At 37.7% G+C, this 24,389-nt stretch overlaps 1 protein-coding gene across 6 annotated transcripts in view; it reads left to right on the forward strand.

Moving 5' to 3' along the window:
* The window catches only part of EXOC4 (exocyst complex component 4), a 797,616-nt gene that overhangs the window by 31,932 nt on the left and 741,295 nt on the right, over window positions 1–24,389 (forward strand). For all 6 annotated transcript variants that reach the window (XM_036905582.2, XM_057504775.1, XM_057504777.1 and 3 more), the window contains exon 3: window positions 4,818–5,012. In XM_036905582.2, the coding sequence (XP_036761477.2) occupies window positions 4,818–5,012 (195 nt within the window). The remainder of the gene's footprint in view (window positions 1–4,817; window positions 5,013–24,389) is intronic.

A 24,389-nucleotide genomic window follows, 5' to 3' on the forward strand; every position in this document is an offset into this window, starting at 1 on the left:
AAATTCTTTTGTCTCTGCTTTTTGTATCATCTCACATACCCATTCACAATGACCTCTTGGGCCCTGTTTTCCTTATTTTCTTTTTTCTAATCCTCTCTAAGTAGTGACTTAAGAGTTGTTGCATATTGAAACTGAAATTCTTGTTGTTGCTGAACAGGTGATTAACAGCAATGTGAAGTTACTAAAATTCTAAGGAAGCAAAGAAAACCTGTGTTTGAGGAAGGATTTCTATACTTGGACTTTGATGTCATGATTTGAACAGCTTGATTCTGTGGATTTATTTAAGAAAGAGTAACAGTTTTTCAGTATTAATTATCCTGATAAACAGAGTAGAATTAAAGTACTGTCACCATTCATAAAAGATTAGGCATTTGAGAAGTAAATGTTGAGGTATAATTTGGTACCTTTCTCACATTTAGATGCTGCTGTTTATTGATATAGCCCTGGTTTTTCCCTTCGTGTTTGAAAAACCATATTTACTGAGCTATAATTTGCATACAATAAAAAGGAATATTTTGAGTATATATATATATATGTATATATATACATATATATATATATATATATATATCTTTGAGTGTATTAACATCACTTGAGCACTCCTCCCTGCTTTTTTGCAGTCAGTGCCTCCCATCCTCCATCCCCTATTCCCCAAGCACATCCTGCTCTAAACAACTACTGATTAGAGTCTAGCCTCATATGTTATTTTTGCCTGTTCTAGGACTTCATATGGTATATACGCTTTCCTGTCTGACTGCTTTTGCTCAGCATAATGTTTCTGAGATTCTTCCTATTTCTTCCCTTTTATTGCTAACTAGTATTCCTCCCCACCCTCCATGTCTTAAAGTAACATTTCTTCACAATTGTAACTTTCTAATAAAAAAGCTGCAGTCTTGGGGCAATTTAGTATGAAGAGTTCTTGCAGCTTCTTTTATCTACAGCTTTGATTAACTCAGTTTAGGGAATAATTTTGGTAATGTTCATTTTCCACACAGCCTAATGCCATCTCCCCCAACCTCAGACACAAAGTCTACCTTCCTTTTCATTTTTTCTTCATGTAGTGAGCAAAAATGAGAGGTGAGCTGATTTATACTTTGTATATCCTAGTGTGAAATGCTGTAATAGTCTTTTTCCAATCAGAAAGGAGTTTGCCAAGCTTTACCGACATTCTGCGTTTACCCCAACTACCTGAAGAGCCTAGTTGAGTGTTCTATGATATAAAATTTATTTTTAACTGTTTTCACAGTAACCATTACACGGGCAAAAAACTGAGAATTATAGAACCAAGGTGATATAATATCAAAAATCAAAATCTAACATAATTTAACTAATATTCAAAATACAGCATATTTTAATAGCTAGAGTTCTTAACCCAGAGACCAAGAACTCCAGTAGAATCTAGGAATGGCCTTGAGAAATGTGTTCAAAAAGTCAAATAATATCACAAATGCTGATGATAAAACCAGCCCTTCCCTACTCCATCCTACCCAAGTCCTAATTCTAACACTTCAGAGGTGCTGACTTTTGTTTTTTTTTCAGGTATTTATATTTCTATAATTTCTAAGTAATACGCTTAATCTATTTCCTCTTGATTTTTCTGTTGTAGATATTGTATGATTTAGATATGAACTTCCAGCTATGCAAGATGAGGATTTCCTCTTTCCCCCACCCCACTTCATCTTCCCGCATCCTCTTTATATAGTTGTATATTAGTTTTTGGTTGAATAGTGCTTATTTCATTATAACTATGTAAATATTTACATCGGAGCCCTTCAGCATACTTTTTTCTGCATATGCAATTTTGTTGTTTTCTTTAGAGGTAACAATTAATCCTATTGCCTTTCTTCTGCATTGGTTCCCCTCTTTCCCGGATCCTGTGCTGTTTCTCCTCTGTTGTTCTCGTCTCTCGATTGGAGCATATTCTACAGAGCTTGCTGAGATACGGTGCATATAAAGTTTATTTTTTTAGAGCTTGTATGTCTGCAAATGTCTTTATTCTTTCCTCACACTTGATTGATAGTTTTTCTGGGAAATCTTTAGGACTTTAAAGGTATATTATTCCTTTGTCTTACAGCTTTTACTGTTGTTGTTGAGAACCAGTCTCATGCATCTGTTTCACAGTCCTTTGTATGGGTTCTGTGTGCACCACCACCCTGCCCCGCCAAAGCTTTTAAGATTGTGTCCTTATCCCTTGTGTTATTAGATGTCAGGATAACGTGCTCTGGTTGGGTCTCTTTTCTCTGTATTGTTGTGAACACTTGGTGTGCCTTTTCAGTCTGAAACTTTGTTTGGGATTTTTTTCTTTTATTATTTTATTGGTATATTTCTCCACTTGACTTGTCTCATTTCTTTCTTTCCTGGAATTCCTATTTGGCAAGTTTTGGCCCTCTTACATCAATCCCTTCATTTTCTTTTAAATCCTTTTTTCTTATCTCTTATTTTTTTGTTTTGCTTCTGGGAGGTTTCCTTCTAATCTTTGTATTAGGTTTTTTTTTTCTATCATATTTTTCATTTCCAGGGGCTGTTTTTTCATTCTCTTGAGTTTTTTCTAATAGCATCCTATTCTTTTTTTGCATTGATATATCTCCTGTTTTTCCTAAAGGATTAAATTTTAAAAACTATGTTTCCTGCCTAGCTTCTGTCCCCCTCCCCTGCCAGCTCCCCTCCAGCACTTTGTTCTTTTTGTTTTGATGCCTGTGTCTCCACGTCACAGGCCTTCCTTGACTGTCCTCAGTAGTCATCCTTGCTAACTACTTGTGTGGAAGAGGGAGATGCTACAAAGCTGGTGGAAAGTTCAGGCAGCAGTGGGACTTGTCTAGTGGGGATTGCGCAGGGGCGCGGCAGTTCCTTGGTGAAATCTTAAATGTCACTATATATAGGTCTTTTCACTTGGCCATTTTTCTCAGGGAGAAGCCATACATTTCTTGTGCTGGAGCTAAAAGTCAAGTTGAGTGTTAGTGAACCAATCCTGGGAAGAGGCTGAGGACTGAGAGGGCCTGAGGCTCCTGCTGTTCCAGAGGCTCCGGCTTGGACTTCATCCTCCTGTTTTCTGTCTAGTGCCTCACATCCTCCCTTCAGCAGTGTGAATTTCCTGCACTGTATCCTTTCTGATTCAGTTTCTTCAGGTCATAAACCTACTTGGCCAACATTGAGGGGGAGAACTGCCTATGTGGTTTGGTGAGGATCTAAGGCTCAAAATATTCCTTGTAGAAAGTTTTAACCCTGTACTCCTGCCTTCAGTATTCTTGATGCTTTCTTTTCAGTGTTAGCAAACCCCATTCCATGCTAAAATTTTCAGATTTCTCTGCTAACTTGATGACTCACTATCCATCTTCTTGTCACGTTTCAAAGCTTTGTTGCCGACTCTTTATTTGCTGTTCCTTCCTTTCTGTTCTCTCTTCTCTTGGTATTTTATGGTAAAAAAAATAAAATCTTTTGCTGTCATTTTGGTGGGAATGAAGGAAGGACTAGAGGTAATTAGGACAATCTTCAACAGATTTTTAAAGGGGTCTATGACCTCCAAAAAGCTAGTAATCATCCATTATGCTTATCAAAAGAGATTACAAAATCCTCTTGTTTAAGGCTCTTTTTACATTGGAGAATTTCATAAAAGTATGTCTTGTCTTAATGTTGTGGGAATAAATTAGATGCCTTCTCAAGAAACCTTCTGATCTTAGCATTCTGTCTTCATATTTTCAGTGTTTGCTGAAAAATGTTAACTTAGTTTCATAGTCACCAGAAGTATACCGTCGTCATTGAGTAGGTGCACCACCGCACCAAAACTTATAGAAGTCAAGCTTTGAATTTTCAGAAACATGGTAGACTTTGTAGAGCAATGGAAATGTCCTAGATGTTGATGAAGGTTTAGATGGTACAGGTGTACGCATTTGCTAAGTCATCACGTGGTACACTTGAGATACATTCATGTGTAAATTTTACCTCAAAACAAAAACAAAACTGTAACTATTAGATTCCAATTTAAATAAAAATACATATAAGGAATGTCACAAGTATGTGAAAGTAATTCTTTGAGTTGTGAAAGGTCATGATTCTTTGTATCTTCCCATGTTGTAAAAATTGAGAATTTTTACTTGGGGTAGAAAATGAAAATGTGCTCACCATGTGCATTGTGAGTAACGCCCTGCTCCGCTCCACCTCCCTCTCTTTCTCAAGCTGTGCCTGTGCCAGGCACTCAACTGTGGAGAGCTATGAGAATGTTTGTAATGGCCTTGGCATTTAAAAATTACAATATGTGGCAAAAAAAAAAGTTCTTAGTATACCCTAATTCCTTTTACTCAGCTATTACCTGTGAATGTGTCTAGTCCTTTTTGGAAACTGGGCTTATTTCCATTTTAGTCAGTTGAGTTGAATGTCCAGGTTCTTGGTGGTAGATCTAGAAGGACAGACCAGGTGATCTTATCAGCCGAATAAGAAATATTCAGGGAAGAATAGGAAGGAATAATAGCATGGAGTCTGATATCAGTTATTCCCATTTAGATATGTTAACATCAGTGTGACACTTTGTATTTTCATAATTTCAGAGTTTTTTTCCCTAGCGTCATTAAAACGTAGGTTAGGAGTAGTTTTCTCATTTCGCAGGAGATAAAATACAGACAGAAAGGTGGAAACTCACTCAAGTGAGCCAGTGTCAGAACTAAGGGTTAGAATTTTGCAAACAGACCAACCCTGGGGAATAAGTCGGGGTGGGAGTTAGGAATGGTTCCTCAGAGTAGTACCAGTGAAGACTGCCAACCAGGTTATAGGTTCAGGCTGGCAAAAGTATGGGCTGACCCAAGACTGCATCTGTTTTATTGTAGGTAAAAGAGAATCTGCTTTCATGCAAGATGCTGTTGCACTGCAAACGGGATGAGCTTCGGAAACTGTGGATTGAAGGAATTGAACATAAGCATGTCCTGAACCTGTTGGATGAAATAGAAAATATCAAGCAAGTGCCTCAAAAGCTGGAGCAGTGCATGGCCAGCAAGCACTACCTCAGTGCCACTGACATGCTGGTAAGAGAACAGTCTGCGCTAGTGGTCATTTCTAAGACATAAAAGCCCTCACTCTTCTCTGAATTCTGTAGTTCCCATAGCACACTACAGCTGCTCTCCCGGCATTCACGGACCCTTGCAGGTGAAGCCTGGCTCGTTCTCTTCGTAATTCTAGCCTGTGAAATGGTAGGCGATTCTTATTTATGTATTCTGTGTCTTTGGAACAATGAAAAGAAATTGTAAGAAACCAGTACTTAAATCATATTGGAATGGTCTAAAGCGGTGTCTTTAGCTTCAGAGGAAGGTAGTTAATGAATCCCATCTTAAAGAATGAAGTCTGCATGAGAGGGAGAGAGCTTCAGGAAATTCAGAAACTTGATGTTCCACAAATTTTTAGAAGGAATTTTTACATTAAGGCTCCTCTCCCCCCTTTAAATTATGAGAAAGAAAAGGATTTTGGGGGAATAATTCTGGAAGTAACTGTGTCAAGCAAGAGTACTTCATAGCCTAGCCTTTAATCTCAGTCCATTCTGCTACTTTTTGAATTAGAAACGAAAATCAGAGAAGGTTGCAGCTAGTGGTGCATATAGCTGAGTGTCAAGACAATGAATAAAAATAAAAATGCACATCTTGCTCCCTAATAACCCTTACCTTCTCAGGGCCTGTGGCTCTTAGAGACAGCTGCCCTATCTACCTCCCCTTTCCACACGAACACTCCATGTCCATCTCATTCAGAGTTGTCTGGGGACTATAGAAGCTCTCAGTGGCAGATGGATTATATCTGGATTTTCTTTTTCACAATAGGCGAAAGTCCATTTTCTTTGTTTCACCTAATGAGATTGGCTGTAACACTGACAAAACACAAAGAAACTTGGGGGAGAAACTGGTTAAATCCCTCTAAGTGGTTATAATTCATTCAGACTCTTACAAAGAATTTTGCTGTAAGTCCTTCATAAGAAGCTTTTAAGGAAATTTGGTAACCAAGAGGTGAGATGTGCCGTGATACTCTGTCGTGTAGTAAAACCTGGTTACGTGATAGGCTGGAATGGTCAGTTTCCATAGTCGAAGGAGGTTAATAATGGTCTGCTCATGGGAGTGGCAAGAATTGGTTATTTTCAGTCTGTTCATAGTGACCCTGCCTTAATAATGACTGTAGGGTGTCCTACAAAAAAATGAGTCACCTTCCACTTTACTGTTGGTTTGTGTATTAGGAATGCATATTTATACTAAATTATCAAGACTTCAGCAACCAGAATAACAAGCTTATATATATTTGTGTAGCATACCTACATTTACTTAAATCATTATTTTTTTGGTAGTTGGCATACTTTTAAGTAAATGCTATATATTAAAAATGGGTTGTTAGAATTTGTGATTATTATGTTCATTTTAGGATTTCAGATTTTTTTTAATGGTCTTATTACTTAAGGGCTAAGTTATTTACTTAAGAGCTAATCAGTAATGACTACTGTCCCATTTTTTGTTTTTGACTTACTTTGCTAAGGACCTCATTAAATACTTCTTTCCATTCTTGGTTGCAAGTTACAGACATTCAACTCTAACTAGCTTAGGTAAAAAGAATTGCTTTGCTTATGGAACCAATATGCTAAGAGGATAGGAGTCTAAGTAGAATGCCACCTATGTAGTCTTTGTGCATGTCTTGTTCTACTATAGACTATTTCTTCCACATCTGGTGAGAAGAAGGGGTATAGCTGTGGCCTACTTCTTCCCAGCTTTGCAGAGGAAATTTTTTCTAATTAAAAAATACAGGGGTAGGATTTAGATTGGGCCAGCAGGGTGGGAAGGAAGAGCAATTACTCCAGAAAAGGGTCAGTGTATAAGATACATTTTCCAGAAATTTCTTTCTTCTATTTGTAGCTCTTTGTATGTTCTGGATACTAATTCTCTGTCTGTTAGATGGATTATAAATACCTTCTTTCAGTTCAGTTGGTGGTGTATCTTTTTATTTTGTTTCAGTTGTCTTTTGTTATAAAGAAGTTTTAGATTTTAATGCAATAAATTTTTGTATTCTTTTTCCTTTGTTGCATGATTTTTAAGAAACTTTTTTTCTACACATAAAGAGAATTTCCTATGTCATCGTCTTTAATCCATTTAAAATCTATTTTCTTATGTGGTATGAATGAGGGATCTAATTTTATCTTGTATATAAATAAGCCACTTGGTTAAGACCGTTTACTGAATCCATTTCCTACTGATTTACAATGCCATCTTGGTCCTCTACCAAGTTGTCACATATGTATGGGTCTGTGTCTGAGCTCCTTATTTTGTTCAGTTGGTTTCATCTGTATCTGCACCAAACTGCTTTTTTTAATTACTATAATTTCATAATATATCTTGATAGCTGTTGAAGGCATTCCTTCACCTTGCAGCTCACAGTTGTCTGTGCTATTCTTTGCCCTGTACTCTTTCATATGAATTTTAGTATCTACTGGTCGAGTTTCACAAAAAGTGCGATGGGATTTTGATTAATTTTGAGTATTTCATCTTTGTAATATTGAGTCTTTCAGTAAACAGGATTGTGTCTTCATTTATTGAAGCCTTCATTTGTGTCTTCTATAATCATGCTTAGTAATGTAGTCCTTTAGATTTTAATGCAATAAATTTTTGTGTTCTTTTTGTGAGTTTGATTTTTGGGTATTGTATTTCCTGTTGCTTTTTAAAACAGTGGCTCTTTATTAATTACAGTTTCTAGTTATTTGTTGCTATTGTGTAGGGATAAAATAGGTTTTTCTTTTTTAATTAATCTTAGATTTCCCATAAACTAATCCCAATCCTGTCTGCCTGGAGAATAACAACTTATTCTTTTAAGACTTCGCTCAAATTTCATCAAGTGTCTGAATGTCCCAGGTAATTAGATGCTTTTCTTTTAAAAAAAAAAATAGTATTCTTACCACAATAAAAAAGTAAATATGAATAGCTACTTTTCTTTGTTTCCATAAGCTGCATGTATTTTATTATAATTGCTTTTGTTTTTATGGTAGGTCATTGAGGGCAAAGGCTATATTATAAGTTCTCTATTTTTGGTGCCCTGTATTTAGCATAGTGCACCTCTTAGTCAGAGTTCACAGATCATTAGCCAAATGGGTAAGTATGTGAAAGGCCTTCATACCACAAAACAGAGAAGGGACGTTTTCTTCTCTAGGAACTCTAGTCTGATTTTTCTCCCCTAGGTTGTTTTTTTTTTTTTTTTTTTTTAATAGCAAGATTTTCTAGTTTCTAACCTTTCCTTTTTGCAATATTTAAATGAATGACAAAAGCAATAATTATAATAATGGCTAATACACATTGAGCACTCCTTGTACTGGTACCACTTTAAGTATGTTGCCTTAGTTAATGCATTTTATTCTTGAAACAAGCCTGTGAGAGAGAGGTTTCTGATACCCTCATTTTCCAGGTGACACAGTGGCTTTGAATGATCTGGGGAGTTGGCACATCCTAATACACAATAAAGATTTCACGGAGGTAGGATTTAAGGTGTGCTTAAAAGGTTGGAAATATTCTTCAATTTGGCCTTTTGTATATATGAATAAATATAGTAAGGTCTATAATTGCTCTTTCATTGGATTTCATATGAAAAAATAATCACATTTTCGTTCCCCTTGGTTGTGTGCTATTGGGAGTAAAATCTATTTCAAGGGTCCAAACTGAAATCTTTGCTACAAGGCATAAGAGGAAAGTGAAGACAAAACGATCCAGTCTTTCAAAACCCTCTGATTTCCTTGGATTTGTTTATGAAAGGATTTTTCATTTCCATTTTAAGGCAGGTGCAGATGTCCAGTAATTTAATACCTACTCAGGTTAATAAATCCAAAGCAAATAAATCGGTGGTGACCCATGGCTCTTGTCAGCTCCTGCGATTCCTACTTCACCACCAGACTGGTCTGATAGCTATAGGCTTGGCTTCTAGATGGGATGTTTATTTCTCCTTTTGATACGATAGCTTGAGTATTGCATAAAATAATTAAATTGTCATGACAGGGACTGTCTGCAAATAGGCATGGCCTTTTGTTTTCTTTTTCAAGGTAAACAGCTGCTGTTAGCTTATGAAAAGCTAAAAGTGATCCAGCAAGAAGCCTGTATCTGTCACATTGAAATCAGAGACTTGATTAATATCGTAGCCTGTAGCTTTGTGATATGTACGGTTTAAATGAGACCTTTGCAGTCATTGTGCTGGGTTGATGCAAGCACATTAATGACATAATTTCTGGTTGCTGCATCACATTTCTGCCGTCTGTCCTTTGTATTCCACTCACATTAATTGAAGTAATTTTGCCAGTGAAGCGTGTTTCAAACCTCTGCATTTAAATTGAAATTTTAATTCCCTTATTGTCTTGAAAAGACGGCTGAAGATGCCTTGTTACAGGTTTCATTATCACCCAGAACACTCCAGCTGCTGGTTCTAATGTACAATGACTGATTAATTCTAGGAAGAATTATTAATATAAGAATAGCAGCTTCTTCCAGTGGCATGAGCTAATAACCAGGAAGGTATTTCATGATAGTTAATATTTTTTTGAACTTTTTTGCATAAGGAATATTGTGCGGAAGTCTGCATCAAACTAAAATTGCACAGATGAGCTTTGTAAACCACTTAGACAAGTTCTGATTTATCAACCCATATAAGTCAATTTGTAATTACATTGAATCAGTGGAAACCAAGCCGGTGTGAGAATTTTTGAAGCACTTTAGTTTATAACTAAAAGTTTTTCATTTTTAGGTCTTCCTGAGATTGGAGAGATTTTTGAATGGCTCTTGATCATTTTGTCTTTTTAAAAAAATTTATATAAGTCTTTTAAAAAAAAAATCCATAGCTGTTTAGTCAGGTAAGGATTATTTATGATATTTATAATGAATATTTACATTAGCTGCCTTCTTCCGAGAGGATCCCAGAATGCTTTGCTGAGAGAGTGGTATCGTGGAATTATTTCAGTTAGACTTTGAAAATGTCGCCACATCTGGATAAAGAGAATACAGGAGCCATTGAATTGCATAGTTTTCTAATACCTAATAATAAAAATAAGTATACTTGTAATATTTTCAGTTTATAAAAATCCTTTGTAGTCATTGGATAATGACATTGGATTCAAGTGTGTGAATGTCAACAGGGACCTATACCTTAGTGTGGGTCAGATGGACTTGGGCTTGAATCCCAGCTTTGACTTTTACTTGCTGGATGACCACTGTTATTTATTTATTTACTTTCTTACTTAAGGCATCATTGATATACAATCTTATGAAGGTTTTACATGAGCAACATTGTGGCTTCAGCATTCACCCATATTATCAAGTCCTCTCCCCCACACCATTGAGTCACTGTCTATCAGGTAGTAAGATGCTGTAGAGTCATTACTTGTCTTCTCTGTGCTATACTGCCTTCCCTGTGACCCACTTACATTATATGTGCTAATTATAATGCCCCTTAATCCCCTTCTCCTTCACTCCCCATCCGCCCTCCCCAGCCCCTCCCCTTTGGTAACTGCTGGTCCCTTCTTGGAGTCTGTGAGTCTGAGCTGTTTTGTTCCTTGAGTTTTGCTTCTTTGTTATACTCCACAAATTAGGGAAATCATTTGGTACTTGTCTTTCTCCGCCTGGCTTATTTCACTGAGCATAATACCCTCTAGCTCCATCCATGTTGTGGCAAACAGTAGGATTTATTTTCTTTTTATGTCTGAATAATATTCCATTGTGTATATGTACCATATCTTCTTTATCCATTAATCTACTGATGGACACTTAGGTTGCTTCCATTTCTTGGCTATTGTAAATAGTGCTTTGATGAACATAGGGTGCATATGTCTTTTTGAATTTGGGATCCTGTTTTCTTTGGGTAAATTCCTAGGAGTGGAATTACTGGTCAAATATGATTTCTATTTTAATTTTTGAGGAACTCTCCATACTGCTCTCCACAATGGTTGAACTAATTTACATTCCCGCCAACAGTGTAGGAGGGTTCCTCTTTCCTGGAGCTAATTATTTAATTTGACCCTGCTAACAATTGGAGTTGAGAATAAAAATATATCCCCAAGGGATGCTGAGGGAATTAAGTGAGATATTAAACTGTATATGTAAAGTATGCATAGTATACATAGTAAGTGCTTAGAAATGTTATTTTTACTGATACTGTAAGAAAGGATACGGTGTTTGCTTCTATGTTATAATCTCAGAAGCTAGTCTGAGTTGGACTTGCTTTGAGCTGATAAAAGAGGGCTTACGTAGATTGTCATTTTGATTCCTCATTTTCTTGCTCTATCTGAATGAAAGTCTACTCCGTACTTTATAAGCCAAAGGAATTCCTGCAGGCAGAGGTAGGATTTTTCTCAGAAAAAGAAAAAAAGCATAGTCTGCTGTTACACATGCACAGATGAATGATCCAGACTCCAAAGTTCTATGCCATGTTTTTGGGATTTGGGATGACAAACTTCAGATTTTGTGCCATCAGTTTCTCTTCAGCCTACACCAAGTGTATATTCATAGGGTACCCATTGACTGCCTAATTATAAGCAATGTAATTTGTTGGTAAACTATCCAAGGTGACTTTGTTGCATAATCTGCTCTTAAGTACCTAAATGTGTTACTCTTCTGTGTATTGTAATTAGATAGAAGCCAGTTCACCATTGGAGGGTGCTTATCAAAAAGTTCTTGTGTGTGAGAGAGAGAGAGGAGAGAGAGAGAGAGAGAGAGCTGATGTTAGCTATTTCTTTGTCAGTGTTTTGGTGGCAAGACCAGTGGACCACTGAAGTTGCTTCTGTTGGTATCAGTAAAACTGTGTCATTAGCAAACAGACTGATTTTACTCTTCTCCTGTTACGGGCAGGGAATGGTGATCGTGCATACAGTGTCAAATGGTTAATGTACAGGTAAGAAAAGGACAAAACACACGTCCCTTTCATCTGACTTAAAGTGTCTGAGGTCTCATAGGACTTTTTTTTCTCATCATGACTCAGAATGGTTTTGAGGTGAAAGCTCTATAAATATCAGGACCTGCAATGTTCTAGTGAACTGGTTGGGCTTAACCTGAAAGTGGTTCATTGACTCTGCAAAAATGTTTCAATAATCCATATAGATTTCTCTACAACATGATAAAAAAAAATGTATCAGTGATCAATAATAGCCACATTAAAGCCCATCTGTTCCTAGTTTAGAACACTGATTTGAAAGACTGATGCCAATATTCTACACACATATTTATTGGGAAAGAATCTGGCACATATTTTGATAGACTAATGAATATGAGGATGCTGTTGTTCATCAAGTGTGTTGTTGGCATGTGTTATCTGCGTAGGTGGCCTTCACCTTGAAGGCGCTCAACATGCTAGTGGGGAGAGAGAGGATGAACAAATACAGTGTCTCATTTCACATTCAGTACAAAGAGGAGGAGGACCAGGAACACATGCAGTTTGGTTGAGGTCATATGGTTTGCTATTTAAGTACGGTGGTCAGTTGTAGCTGCTTCTAGGACCCCTTCATTGCCTCTGATCTTCCTCTCAAAAAGATTTGAAAGATAAAGTTAAATGAGTAACCTTGGTTCTTATGTTCGAAATGAAGCCAGTAGGCTTGTGTGGCAGCTTTATTTTTCTCCTAGGGAGTAAAAGTGCAGGGCTTTGTAGCAGCTATTTTTCCTACTGCTCAATGCCTTTTTTATTTATATTTGTTGAAGGCTGGGTTTCTAAAAGCTAGTTTGATAGGCACCAGGTTATTGTATTAGCTTTTCTTTCCTTTTAGTTTATGTTTTTATATGTTCTTCATTTGCCTCTTTTAATTTAAAGCAAATAGAAATATTTTTTGTATTGTACTGGAGCTCATTATGAGGTTCAGCAATTTTCCAGTGGCTCACTTGGCCCCAGGGCAGTGATTCCCAAACTCTGTGCTGGAGGGACTCCTTCAAAAATTCTAAAGCCCAGGTCACACCCTAGACCAATTACATCAAAATCTCTGTGTGTGGGTGGGTTGGGGGTGGGACACTAGCATTAATTTTTGACATTTTCCAGGGGATTCCAAGGTACAAATTTGAACCTTTGATGTAGGGTGTAGCCTCTGCTATGCGATACAGCAAAACTAATTGTCCCCGACTGCATTGAACACTAGCTCTGAGTTGTTGGAGACCATGTATTTGCATAAGACAGACATCATGGGGGTACTCACGTTTCTGTGGAAATGTAGGTTGAGTAAAGTTGCTTTGTTGCGGTCATCTGTTGTGATTTTTGTGTAGAGCTGATGAGTATTCAGCTCTTATTCTTTATAATTTTTATAGCCTGATTTTATGTTTTTATAGCCTGATTATTTGTTCATTATGAATTTTGTTTAATGGTTAAATTAGATGCCCTCTAGGTTTGGACTGACTTGGAACTCTTCATACTTAAACTCTTAGAGCTGTCATCCTGGTGCTTTTATTCTTGCATCTTTACTGTGCATTCATCTGACTTACTGCTGGGATTTAATGTATTGAAACTGGGGCAGAAATTTATTGACAAGTAGTGTTTAGGTACAGTATTGTATAATGCAAACCAAATGGACTTAAACACCAGACATTCTTAAGACTAGTCCTGACCCAGTTCTTCCCAGTTCTGTGAGCTTAGACAAACAAATCACCTTCTTGCCTTGTTTGGTATATTCTTCTGTAGAGTGGATATACAAATACTTAACTGCCATTCTGCTAATGTAGAAAGGGTGAGACTAAAAATGAAATTGGGTACAAGTAAAGCATTTTGTAAAATGTAAGGCAATACATAAATTTAAAATGGTGTAGGTAGCACCATCATCATCTCTCCCACACAATGTCAGGTAAAAAGAAAAAGTAGTTGGGGCATGTTTATACTGAGCAGCATTTTTCTCCTGATGCTACCATTACTCTGGCATACGGGTTTCCATTAGATTGTGTGTGTGCAGGCATTTACACGCTTATCTGCAGAAGGAATGAGCCTAGTCAAGATTAATATACAAGTCCTTGGCTGACACCCTCCATCATATTTCTGGGTTCAGCCTCATGTATGGATTTGCTTGAACAGTCTTCGATTGGTCAGTCTGTGGCCAGATGGGGCCCCTGTAAATATGTAAATTGCAGCAGGTGATGACACAGTGTTGTTGATGGGAGCCCTCCATCTCAACTTGGTGATGGTCTGAGAGTGCTCTCGGTATAACTTTTGCTTGGCTTGGCAACAGGGGAGGTGGTTGTTTAAGAAGTCCATTCTCTCTGAGATTGATCCTAATACTAATTACCTGTGGTTGCCTAGCTCTTAAAATGAAAAAAGTCATATTCCTCTCATATGCCTTTGTGGGGTATTACTAATTCATTCTGCTAAAGAGCTGTATAAGTGCTGAGCATTTCTGATGGATCTGGGCTCTTGCAAAGTGTGGGTGAAACTGTCTTGATATAAGTGTTGAGCCTGAAGCCTTTACTAACTCTTAAGAGAAGAGTTGTTGCCTTTACTAATTCTTAAGAGGAGAGTTGTTCTGTTGGATTTTCTTGCCCCGAATAACAGACGTTATCCCAAATACCATCTTGTTCCAGATGACAAAGGTTAGTGACTCTGGGACACTTGTTAAATGAGAATATCTTTCCTAGTGGTCTGTTCTCTTGTATTTTGTAGTAGAAACTTGGTTTTTAATATTCTCTTATGGAGCACTGATAGGAACTGAGAATTAAAGGGATCATAAGATTAGGAACAAAGAAGGATTTCTTTGTGGGCTATTCCACAAGCATTTGTAATCTTATCTTTCTCATAAGGCGTTAAGTATAGTTTAATTCATCAAGAAATTAATTGTGAACAAATCTGTTATAAATCCATTTAGAACAAATAAGGCTTTTAATTTGGCATTGTGCTTCAGAAACCCTAAATATATGCATTACTTTTGTTAACCTTAAAAATAAAACATTTCATTTACAAATAAGGCTTTTAATTTGGCATTGTGCTTCAGAAACCCTAAATATATGCATTACTTTTGTTAACCTTAAAAATAAAACATTTCATTTACCAGCAAAATAATAGGTTTATTTGGGAATAGCAGAGAATTGTAATTTAGGACATGCAAGCTACAGCAAAACCATCGGCATGTCCAGAAAACAGAGGAACGGAAAACTATTTTGTAGAGGAAAATGGCCCAGTTGGGAGGGCTGTTCTAAGCAAAAAAGTCCATTGGAGTAAACTTGGAGTCCCATGTGTTGTGGCTTCTCATTGGCTGAGTTGTGACAGCCTTTTATTGGCTGGGCTGCTGCGGGGAGGCAGCAGGTGGAAGCCTCCTTTCTGCTGGATGCTACAGTAGCTAAAATGGTATTGGCGTCCGTTCTTCCGGTGTCCATAACTGGAGGAGGAGTGCGGCTTGAGAGCTTCCCATGCAGGCTTTGTAATGCCCCGTCAGCGAGGTTTCCCTTCATTAATTTTTTTTTTTTTCCCCTGGATAATTATTTTTTATTGAAGGGTAGTTGACACACAGTATTACATTAGTTTCAGGTGTACAACACAGTGATTCAACATTAATATACATGAAAATTCTAAGTACCAGCTATCACCATACCAAGTTGTTACAATATTTTGACTATATTCCTTATGCTATACATTACATCCCAGTTACTTATTTATTTTACAATTGGAAGTGTGTTTATACACACACACACACACACACACACACACACACACACACACACACACACACATATATATATTGTGAGGGCATCTCTCATATTTATTGATCAAATGGTTGTTAACAACAATAAAATTCTGTATAGGAGGGTCAATGCTCAATGCACAATCATTAATCCACCCCAAGCCTAATTTTCGCCAGTCTCCAATCTTCTGAGGCATAACAAACAAGTTCTTACATGGAGTACAAATTCTTACATAGTGAATAAGTTACATGGTGAACATTACAAGGGCAGTCATCACAGAAGCTTTCAGTTTTGTTCATGCATTATGAACTCTAAACAGTCAGTTCAAATATGAATATTCATTTGATTTTTATACTTGATTTATATGTGGATACCACATTTCTCTCTTTATTATTATTATTTTTAATAAAATGCTGAAGTGGTAGGTAGATATGAGATAAAGGTAGAAAACATAGTTTAGTGTTGTAAGAGAGCAAATGTAGATGATCAGGTGTGTGCCTGTAGACTATGTGTTAATCCAAGCTAGACAAGGGCAATAAAACATCCGCGTATGCAGAAGATTTCTCTCAGAACATGAGGGGGGAGGTTCTAAGCCTCACCTCTGTTGATCCCCATTTTCTCACCTGATGGCCCCCCTGCGACTGTGCCTGTCTTAGGTTGTTCCTCCCTTGAGGAATCTTACCCGTCTCTGGCTAACCAGTCATCTTCCGGGGCCATACAGGGAAATGTTAAGTTGGTAAGTGAGAGAGAAGCCTTATTGTTTGAAAAGGTTAGCTTTTTACTTCTTTGCATATTTATGCCCTGTGGCTTCTATGCCCAGCATTTGTCTTGAGGTGTCTTTACCACTTGGAAGAATTATGATACTCGGTAAATTCGATATGTGGCACGAATTCTATTTAAGGGTTGTAATTAGGTAGGAAGAAGAAAAGCTATAGAAGTAGCAGGCGGAAGAAAACCTGGGAAGATTGATTATTTCTTTGACATATCTTCTTGTAGAGTAACTTCAGCATGGATAGGTTTTAAACTACTAATTAAATTGTGCACACACATTAACATAATAGGAGTACAGTTATGTAACCAAAGCATACCTGTAATTACCAGCCATCTCCAGTGAAACCAAGAAAACCAGTTAGGCACCTTAGGCATTTGTGAAAACTTATCTATGATATGGTGGATATTGTCCAACTGAACTTGAACAGTCTGAGAGAATTCAGATAAATTAAAACAACCCATTACTGGGGACTGTTCACATCCCATATGTTCTTTTAACAGTAAATAGTCTGTGGTTGTAAGATTTTGGAGTGCTACAATTTGCACTTCTCCAAATTCTTGGTTGAGTTCCAACAGTATAGATCCAGTCAAATTTGTTGTTTTACTGTATGCACAGGCCAGCTTAGATATCTCCTTCCTCATTCCCATGGCAAGTCCAGAAATTGGTGGGATGAGTGCATCCACAGCTGTAGCAGTGCGTGGATCTTTGTTGGGGTTTTATTTGCTGATCATCTTCTGGCATGAGTCTTCCCGAGAGTGCTGATGTTGGAAGTTCTTTTTCATATCGTATCTTAGTTCATTTTCAGGGTGGCCCAATTAGGCTTTGATCCTCTGTATAAACACAAACAGACCCTTTGCCTACACTTTTATATGCCCTTTAGGTCACCACACAGGAACTGCTTTTTTTTTTTTTATTTTTATCATAAATCTACACTTACATGACGAATACTTTGTTTACTAGGCTCTCCCCTATACCAGGTCCCCCCTATATACTCCTTTACAGTCACTGTCCATCAGCGTAGCAAAATGTTGTAGAATCACTACTTGTCTTCTCCGTGTTGTACAGCCCTCCCCTTTCTCCCACCCCCCTATGGATGCTAATCTTAATACCCCCCTTTTTCTCCCCCCCCTTATCCCTCCCTACCCACCCATCCTCCCCAGTCCCTTTCCCTTTGGTACCTGTTAGTCCATTCTTGAGTTCTGTGATTCTGTTGCTGTTTTGTTCCTTCAGTTTTTCCTTTGTTCTTATATTCCACAGATGAGTGAAATCATTTGGTATTTCTCTTTCTCTGCTTGGCTTGTTTCACTGAGCATAATACCCTCCAGCTCCATCCATGTTGCTGCAAATGGTTGGATTTGCCCTTTTCTTATGGCTGAGTAGTATTCCATTGTGTATATGTACCACATCTTCTTTATCCATTCAACCATCGATGGACATTTAGGTTGCTTCCAATTCTTGGCTATTGTAAATAGTGCTGTGATAAACATAGGGGTACATTGGTCTTTCTCATACTTGATTGCTGCATTCTTAGGGTAAATTCCTAGGAGGGCAATTCCTGGGTCAAATGGTATGTCTGTTTTGAGCATTTTGATGTACCTCCATACTGCTTTCCACAATGGTTGAACAAGTTTACATTCCCACCAGCAGTGTAGGAGGGTTCCCCTTTCTCCACAGCCTCTCCAACATTTGTTGTTGTTTGTCTTTTGGATGGCAGCCATCCTTACTGGTGTGAGGTGATACCTCATTGTAGTTTTTTTTTTTTAAATAATTATTTTTTATTGAAGGGTAGTTGATGCACAGTATTACATTACATTAGTTTCAAGTGTACAACACAGTGGTAGAACATTTATATACATAATTGTAGGTTCCAGCTATCACCCTACCAAGCTGTTACAATATCTTGACTATATTCCTTATGCTATACATTACATCCCGGTTACTTACTTATTTTACCATTGGAAGTCTGTCCTTTTTTTTTTTTTTTTTTTTTTGTGAGGGCATCTCTCATATTTATTGATCAAATGGTTGTTAACGACAATAAAATTCTGTATAGGGGAGTCAATGCTCAATGCACAATCATTAATCCACCCCAAGCCTAATTTTCGTCAGTCTCCAATCTTCTGAGGCATAACAAACAAGTTCTTACATGTAGAACAAATTCTTACATAATGAATAAGTTACATGGTGAACAGTACAAGGGCAGTCATCACAGAAACTTTTGGTTTTGCTCATGCATTATGAACTCTAAACAGTCAGTTCAAATATGAATACTCATTTGGTTTTTATACTTGATTTATATGTGGATACCACATTTCTCTCTTTATTATTATTATTTTTAATAAAATGCTGAAGTGGTAGGTAGATACAAGATAAAGGTAGAAAACATAGTTTAGTGTTGTAAGAGAGCAAATGTAGATGATCAGGTGTGTGCCTGTAGACTATGTGTTAATCCAAGCTAGACCAGGGCAATAAAACATCCACGTATGCAGAAGATTTCTCTCAGAACAGGGGGGGTGAGGTTCTAAGCCTCACCTCTGTTGATCCCCAATTTCTCACCTGATGGCCCCCCTGCGACTGTGCCTGTCTTAGGTTGTTCCTCCCTTGAGGAATCTTACCCGTCTCTGGCTAACCAGTCATCTTCCGGGGCCATACAGGGAAATGTAGAGTTGGTAAGTGAGAGAGAAGCCTTATTGTTTGAAAAGGTTAGCTTTTTACTTCTTTGCATATTTATGCCCTGTGGCTTCTATGCCCAGTATTTGTCTTGAGGTATCTTTACCACTTGGAGGAGTTATGATACTCGGTAAATTTGATATGAGGCACGAATTCTATTTAAGGGTTGTAATTAGGAAGGAAGAAGAAAAGCTATAGAAGTAGCAGGCGGAAGAAAACATGGGAAGATTGATTATTTCTTTGACATATCTTCTTGTAGAGTAACTTCAGCGTATATAGGTTTTAAGCTACTACTTAAATTGCGCACACACATTAACATAATAGGAGTATAGTTACATAACCAAAGCATATCTGTAATTACCAGCCATCTCCAGTGAAACCAAGAAAACCATTAAGGCACCTTAGGCATTTGTGAAAACTTATCTATGATATGGTGGATATTGTCCAACTGAACTTGAACAGTCTGAGAGTAATCAGACAAATTAAAACAACCCATTCCTGGGGACTGTTCACATGCCATATGTTCTTTTAACAGTAAATAGTCTGTAGTTGTAAGAGTTTGGAGCGCTACAATTTGCACTTCTCCAAATTCTTGGTTGAGTTCCAACAGTATAGATCCAGTCAAATTTGTTGTTTTACTGTATGCACAGGCCAGCTTAGATATCTCCTTCCTCATTCCCATGGCAAGTCCAGGAACCGGTGGGATGAGTGCATCTACTGCTGTAGCAGTGTGTGGATCTTTGTTGGGGTTTTTTGATGATCATCTTCTGGCATGAGTCTTCCAGAGAGTGCAGATGTTGGAAGTTCTTTTTCATATCGTATCTTAGTTCATTTTCGGGGTAGCCCAATTAGGCTTTGATCCTCTGTATAAACACAAACAGACCCTTTGCCTACACTTTTATATGCCCTTTATACCCTTGTGTAGAACTCGTTGGAGGTTACCACACAGGAACTGCCCTTTTTTTTTTTGCTTTGTTTTTGTTATCACTAATCTACACTTACATGACGAATATTATGTTTACTAGGCTCTCCCCTATACCAGGTCTCCCCTATAAACCCCTTTACAGTCACTGTCCATCAGCATAGCAAAATGTTGTAGAATCACTACTTGCCTTCTCTGTGTTGTACAGCCCTCCCTTTTCTCCTACCCCCCCATGCATGTTAATCTTAATACCCCCCTACTTCTCCCCCCCTTATCCCTCCCTACCCACCCATCCTCCCCAGTCCCTTTCCCTTTGGTACCTGTTAGTCCATTGTTGAGTTCTGTGATTCTGGTGCTGTTTTGTTCCTTCAGTTTTTCCTTTGTTCTTATATTCCACAGATAAGTGAAATCATTTGGTATTTCTCTTTCTCCGCTTGGCTTGTTTCACTGAGCAAAATACCCTCCAGCTCCATCCATGTTGCTGCAAATGATAGGATTTGCCCTTTTCTTATGGCTGAGTAGTATTCCATTGTGTATATGTACCACATCTTCTTTATCCATTCATCTATTGATGGACATTTAGGTTGCTTCCAATTCTTGGCTATTGTAAATAGTGCTGCAATAAACATAGGGGTGCATCTGTCTTTCTCAAACTTGATTGCTGCGTTCTTAGGGTAAATTCCTAGGAGTGCAATTCCTGGGTCAAATGGTAAGTCTGTTTTGAGCATTTTGATATACCTCCATACTGCTTTCCACAATGGTTGAACTAACTTACATTCCCACCAGCAGTGTAGGAGGGTTCCCCTTTCTCCACAGCCTCGCCAACATTTGTTGTTGTTTGTCTTTTGGATGGCAGCCATCCTTACTGGTGTGAGGTGATACCTCATTGTAGTTTTAATTTGCATTTCTCTGATAATTAGCGATGTGGAGCATCTTTTCATGTGTCTGTTGGCCATCTGTATTTCTTTTTTGGAGAACCGTCTGTTCAGTTCCTCTGCCCATTTCTTAATTGGGTTATTTGTTTTTTGTTTGTTGAGGCGTGTGAGCTCTTTATATATTCTGGACGTCAAGCTTTTATCGGATCTGTCATTTTCAAATATATTCTCCCATACTGTAGGGTTCCTTTTTGTTCTATTGATGGTGTCTTTTGCTGTACAGAAGCTGTTCAGCTTAATATAGTCCCACTTGTTCATTTTTGCTGTTGTTTTCCTTGCCCGGGGAGATATGTTCAAGAAGAGGTCACTCATGTTTATGTCTAAGAAGTTTTTGCCTATGTTTTCTTCCAAGAGTTTAATGGTTTCGTGACTTACATTCAGGTCTTTGATCCATTTTGAGTTTACTTTTGTATATGGGGTTAGACAATGGTCCAGTTTCATTCTCCTACATGTAGCTGTCCAGTTTTGCCAGCACCATCTGTTGAAGAGACTGTCATTTCGCCATTGTATGTCCATAGCTCCTTTATCAAATATTAATTGACCATATATGTCTGGGTTAATGTCTGGATTGTCTAGTCTGTTCCACTGGTCTGTGGCTCTGTTCTTGTGCCAGTACCAAATTGTCTTGATTACTATGGCTTTATAATAGAGCTTGAAGTTGGGGAGTGAGATCCCCCCTACTTTATTCTTCTTTCTCAGGATTGCTTTGGCTATTTGGGGTCTTTGGTGGTTCCATATGAATTTTTGAATTATTTGTTCCAGTTCATTGAAGAATGTTGCTGGTAGTTTCATAGGGATTGCATCAAATCTGTATATTGCTTTGGGCAGGATGGCCATTTTGACGATATTAATTCTTCCTAGCCATAAGCATGGGATGCGTTTCCATCTGTTAGTGTCCCCTTTAATTTCTTTTAAGAGTGACTTGTAGTTTTCAGAGTATAAGTCTTTCACTTCCTTGGTTAGGTTTATTCCTAGGTATTTTATTTTTTTTGATGCAATTGTGAATGGAGTTGTTTTCCTGATTTCTCTTTCTGTTGGTTCATTGTTAGTATATAGGAAAGCCACAGATTTCTGTGTGTTGATTTTGTATCCTGCAACTTTGCTGTATTCCGATATCAGTTCTAGTAGTTTTGGGGTGGAGTCTTTAGGGTTTTTTATGTACAGTATCATGTCATCTGCATATAGTGACAGTTAAACTTCTTCTTTACCAATCTGGATTCCTTGTATTTTTTTGTTTTGTCTGATTGCCGTGGCTAGGACCTCCAGTACTATGTTAAATAACAGTGGGGAGAGTGGGCATCCCTGTCTAGTTCCCGATCTCAGAGGAAATGCTTTCAGCTTCTCGCTGTTCAATATAATGTTGGCTGTGGGTTTTTCATAGATGGCCTTTATTATGTTGAGGTACTTGCCCTCTATTCCCATTTTGCTGAGAGTTTTTATCGTGAATGGATGTTGAACTTTGTCAAATGCTTTTTCAGCATCTATGGAGATGATCATGTGGTTTTTGTCTCTTTTTGTTGATGTGGTGGATGATGTTGATGGACTTTCGAATGTTGTGCCATCCTTGCATTCCTGGGATGAATCCCACTTGGTCATGGTTTACGATCCTTTTGATGTATTTTTGAATTCGGTTTGCTAATATTTTGTTGAGTATTTTTGCATCTATGTTCATCAGGGATATTGGTCTGTAGTTTTCTTTTTTGGTGGGGTCTTTGCCTGGTTTTGGTATTAGGGTGATGTTAGCTTCATAGAATGAGTTTGGGAGTATCCCCTCCTCTTCTATTTTTTGGAAAACTTTAAGGAGAATGGGTATTATGTCTTCCCTGTATGTCTGATAAAATTCCGAGGTAAATCCATCTGGCCTGGGGGTTTTGTTCTTTGGTAGTTTTTTGATTACCGCTTCAATTTCGTTGCTGGTAATTGGTCTGTTCAGATTTTCTGTTTCTTTTTGGGTCAGTCTTGGAAGGTTGTATTTTTCTAAGAAGTTGTCCATTTCTCCTAGGTTTCCCAGCTTGTTAGCATATAGGTTTTCATAGTATTCTCTAATAATTCTTTGTATTTCTGTGGGGTCCGTCGTGATTTTTCCTTTCTCGTTTCTGATACTGTTGATTTGTGTTGACTCTCTTTTCCTCTTAATAAGTCTGGGTAGAGGCTTATCTATTTTGTTTATTTTCTCGAAGAACCAGCTCTTCGTTTCATTGATTTTTGCTATTGTTTTATTCTTCTCAATTTTATTTATTTCTTCTCTGATCTTTGTTATATCCCTCCTTCTGCTGACCTTAGGCCTCATTTATTCTTCTTTTTCCAATTTCAATAATTGTGACATTAGACCACATTTGGGATTGTTCTTCGTTTTTTATATATGCTTGGATTGCTATATACTTTCCTCTTAAGACTGCTTTTGCTGTGTCCCACAGAAGTTGGGGCTTAGTGTTGTTGTTGTCGTTTGTTTCCATATATTGCTGGATCTCCATTTTGATTTGGTCATTGATCCATTGATTATTTAGGAGCGTGTTGTTTAGCCTCCATGTGTTTGTGAGCCTTTTTGCTTTCTTTGAACAGTTTATTTCTAGTTTAATGCCTTTGTGGTCTGAAAAGTTGGTTGGTAGGATTTCAATCTTTTGGAATTTACTGAGGCTCTTTTTGTGGCCTAGTATGTGGTCTATTCTGGAGAATGTTCCATGTGCACTTGAGAAGAATGTGTATTCTGTTGCTTTTGGATGTAGAGTTTTGTAGATGTCTATTAGGTCCATCTGTTCTAGTGTGTTGTTCAGTGCCTCTGTGTCCTTACTTATTTTCTGTCTGGTGGATCTGTCCTTTGGAGTGAGTGGTGTGTTGAAGTCTCCTAGAATGAATGCATTGCATTCTATTTCCTCCTTTAGTTCTGTTAATATTTGTTTCAGGTATGTTGGTGCTACTGTATTGGGTGCAGATATATTTATAATGGTTATATCCTCTTGATGGACTGAGCCCTTTATCTTTATGTAATGTCCTTCTTTGTCTTTTGTTACTTTCTTTATTTTGAAGTCTGCTTTGTCTGATACCAGAATTGCAACACCTGCTTTCTTCTCTCTGTTGTTTGCTTGAGAAATCTTTTTCCATCCCTTGACTTTAAGTCTGTGCATGTCTTTGGGTTTGAGGTGAGTCTCTTGTAAGCAGCATATGGATGGATCTTGCTTTTTCATCCATTCTGTTACTCTGTGTCTTTTGATTGGTGCATTCAGTCCATTTACATTTTGGGTGATTATTGAAAGGTATGAATTTATTGCCTTTGCAGGCTTAAGTTTGTGGTTACCAAAGGTTTAGGGTTAGCTTCTTTACTATCTTACTGTCTAACTTAACTCGCTTGTTGAACTATTATAAACGCGGTCTGATGATTCTTTATTTCTGTCCCTTCTTATTCCTCGTCCTCCCTTCTTCATATGTTGGGTGTTTTGTTGTGTGCTCTTTTTAGGAGTGCTCCCATCTAGAGCAGT

The sequence above is a fragment of the Manis pentadactyla genome, chromosome 7 (assembly GCF_030020395.1).
Source record: "Manis pentadactyla isolate mManPen7 chromosome 7, mManPen7.hap1, whole genome shotgun sequence".
Taxonomy (NCBI): Eukaryota; Metazoa; Chordata; class Mammalia; order Pholidota; family Manidae; genus Manis; species Manis pentadactyla.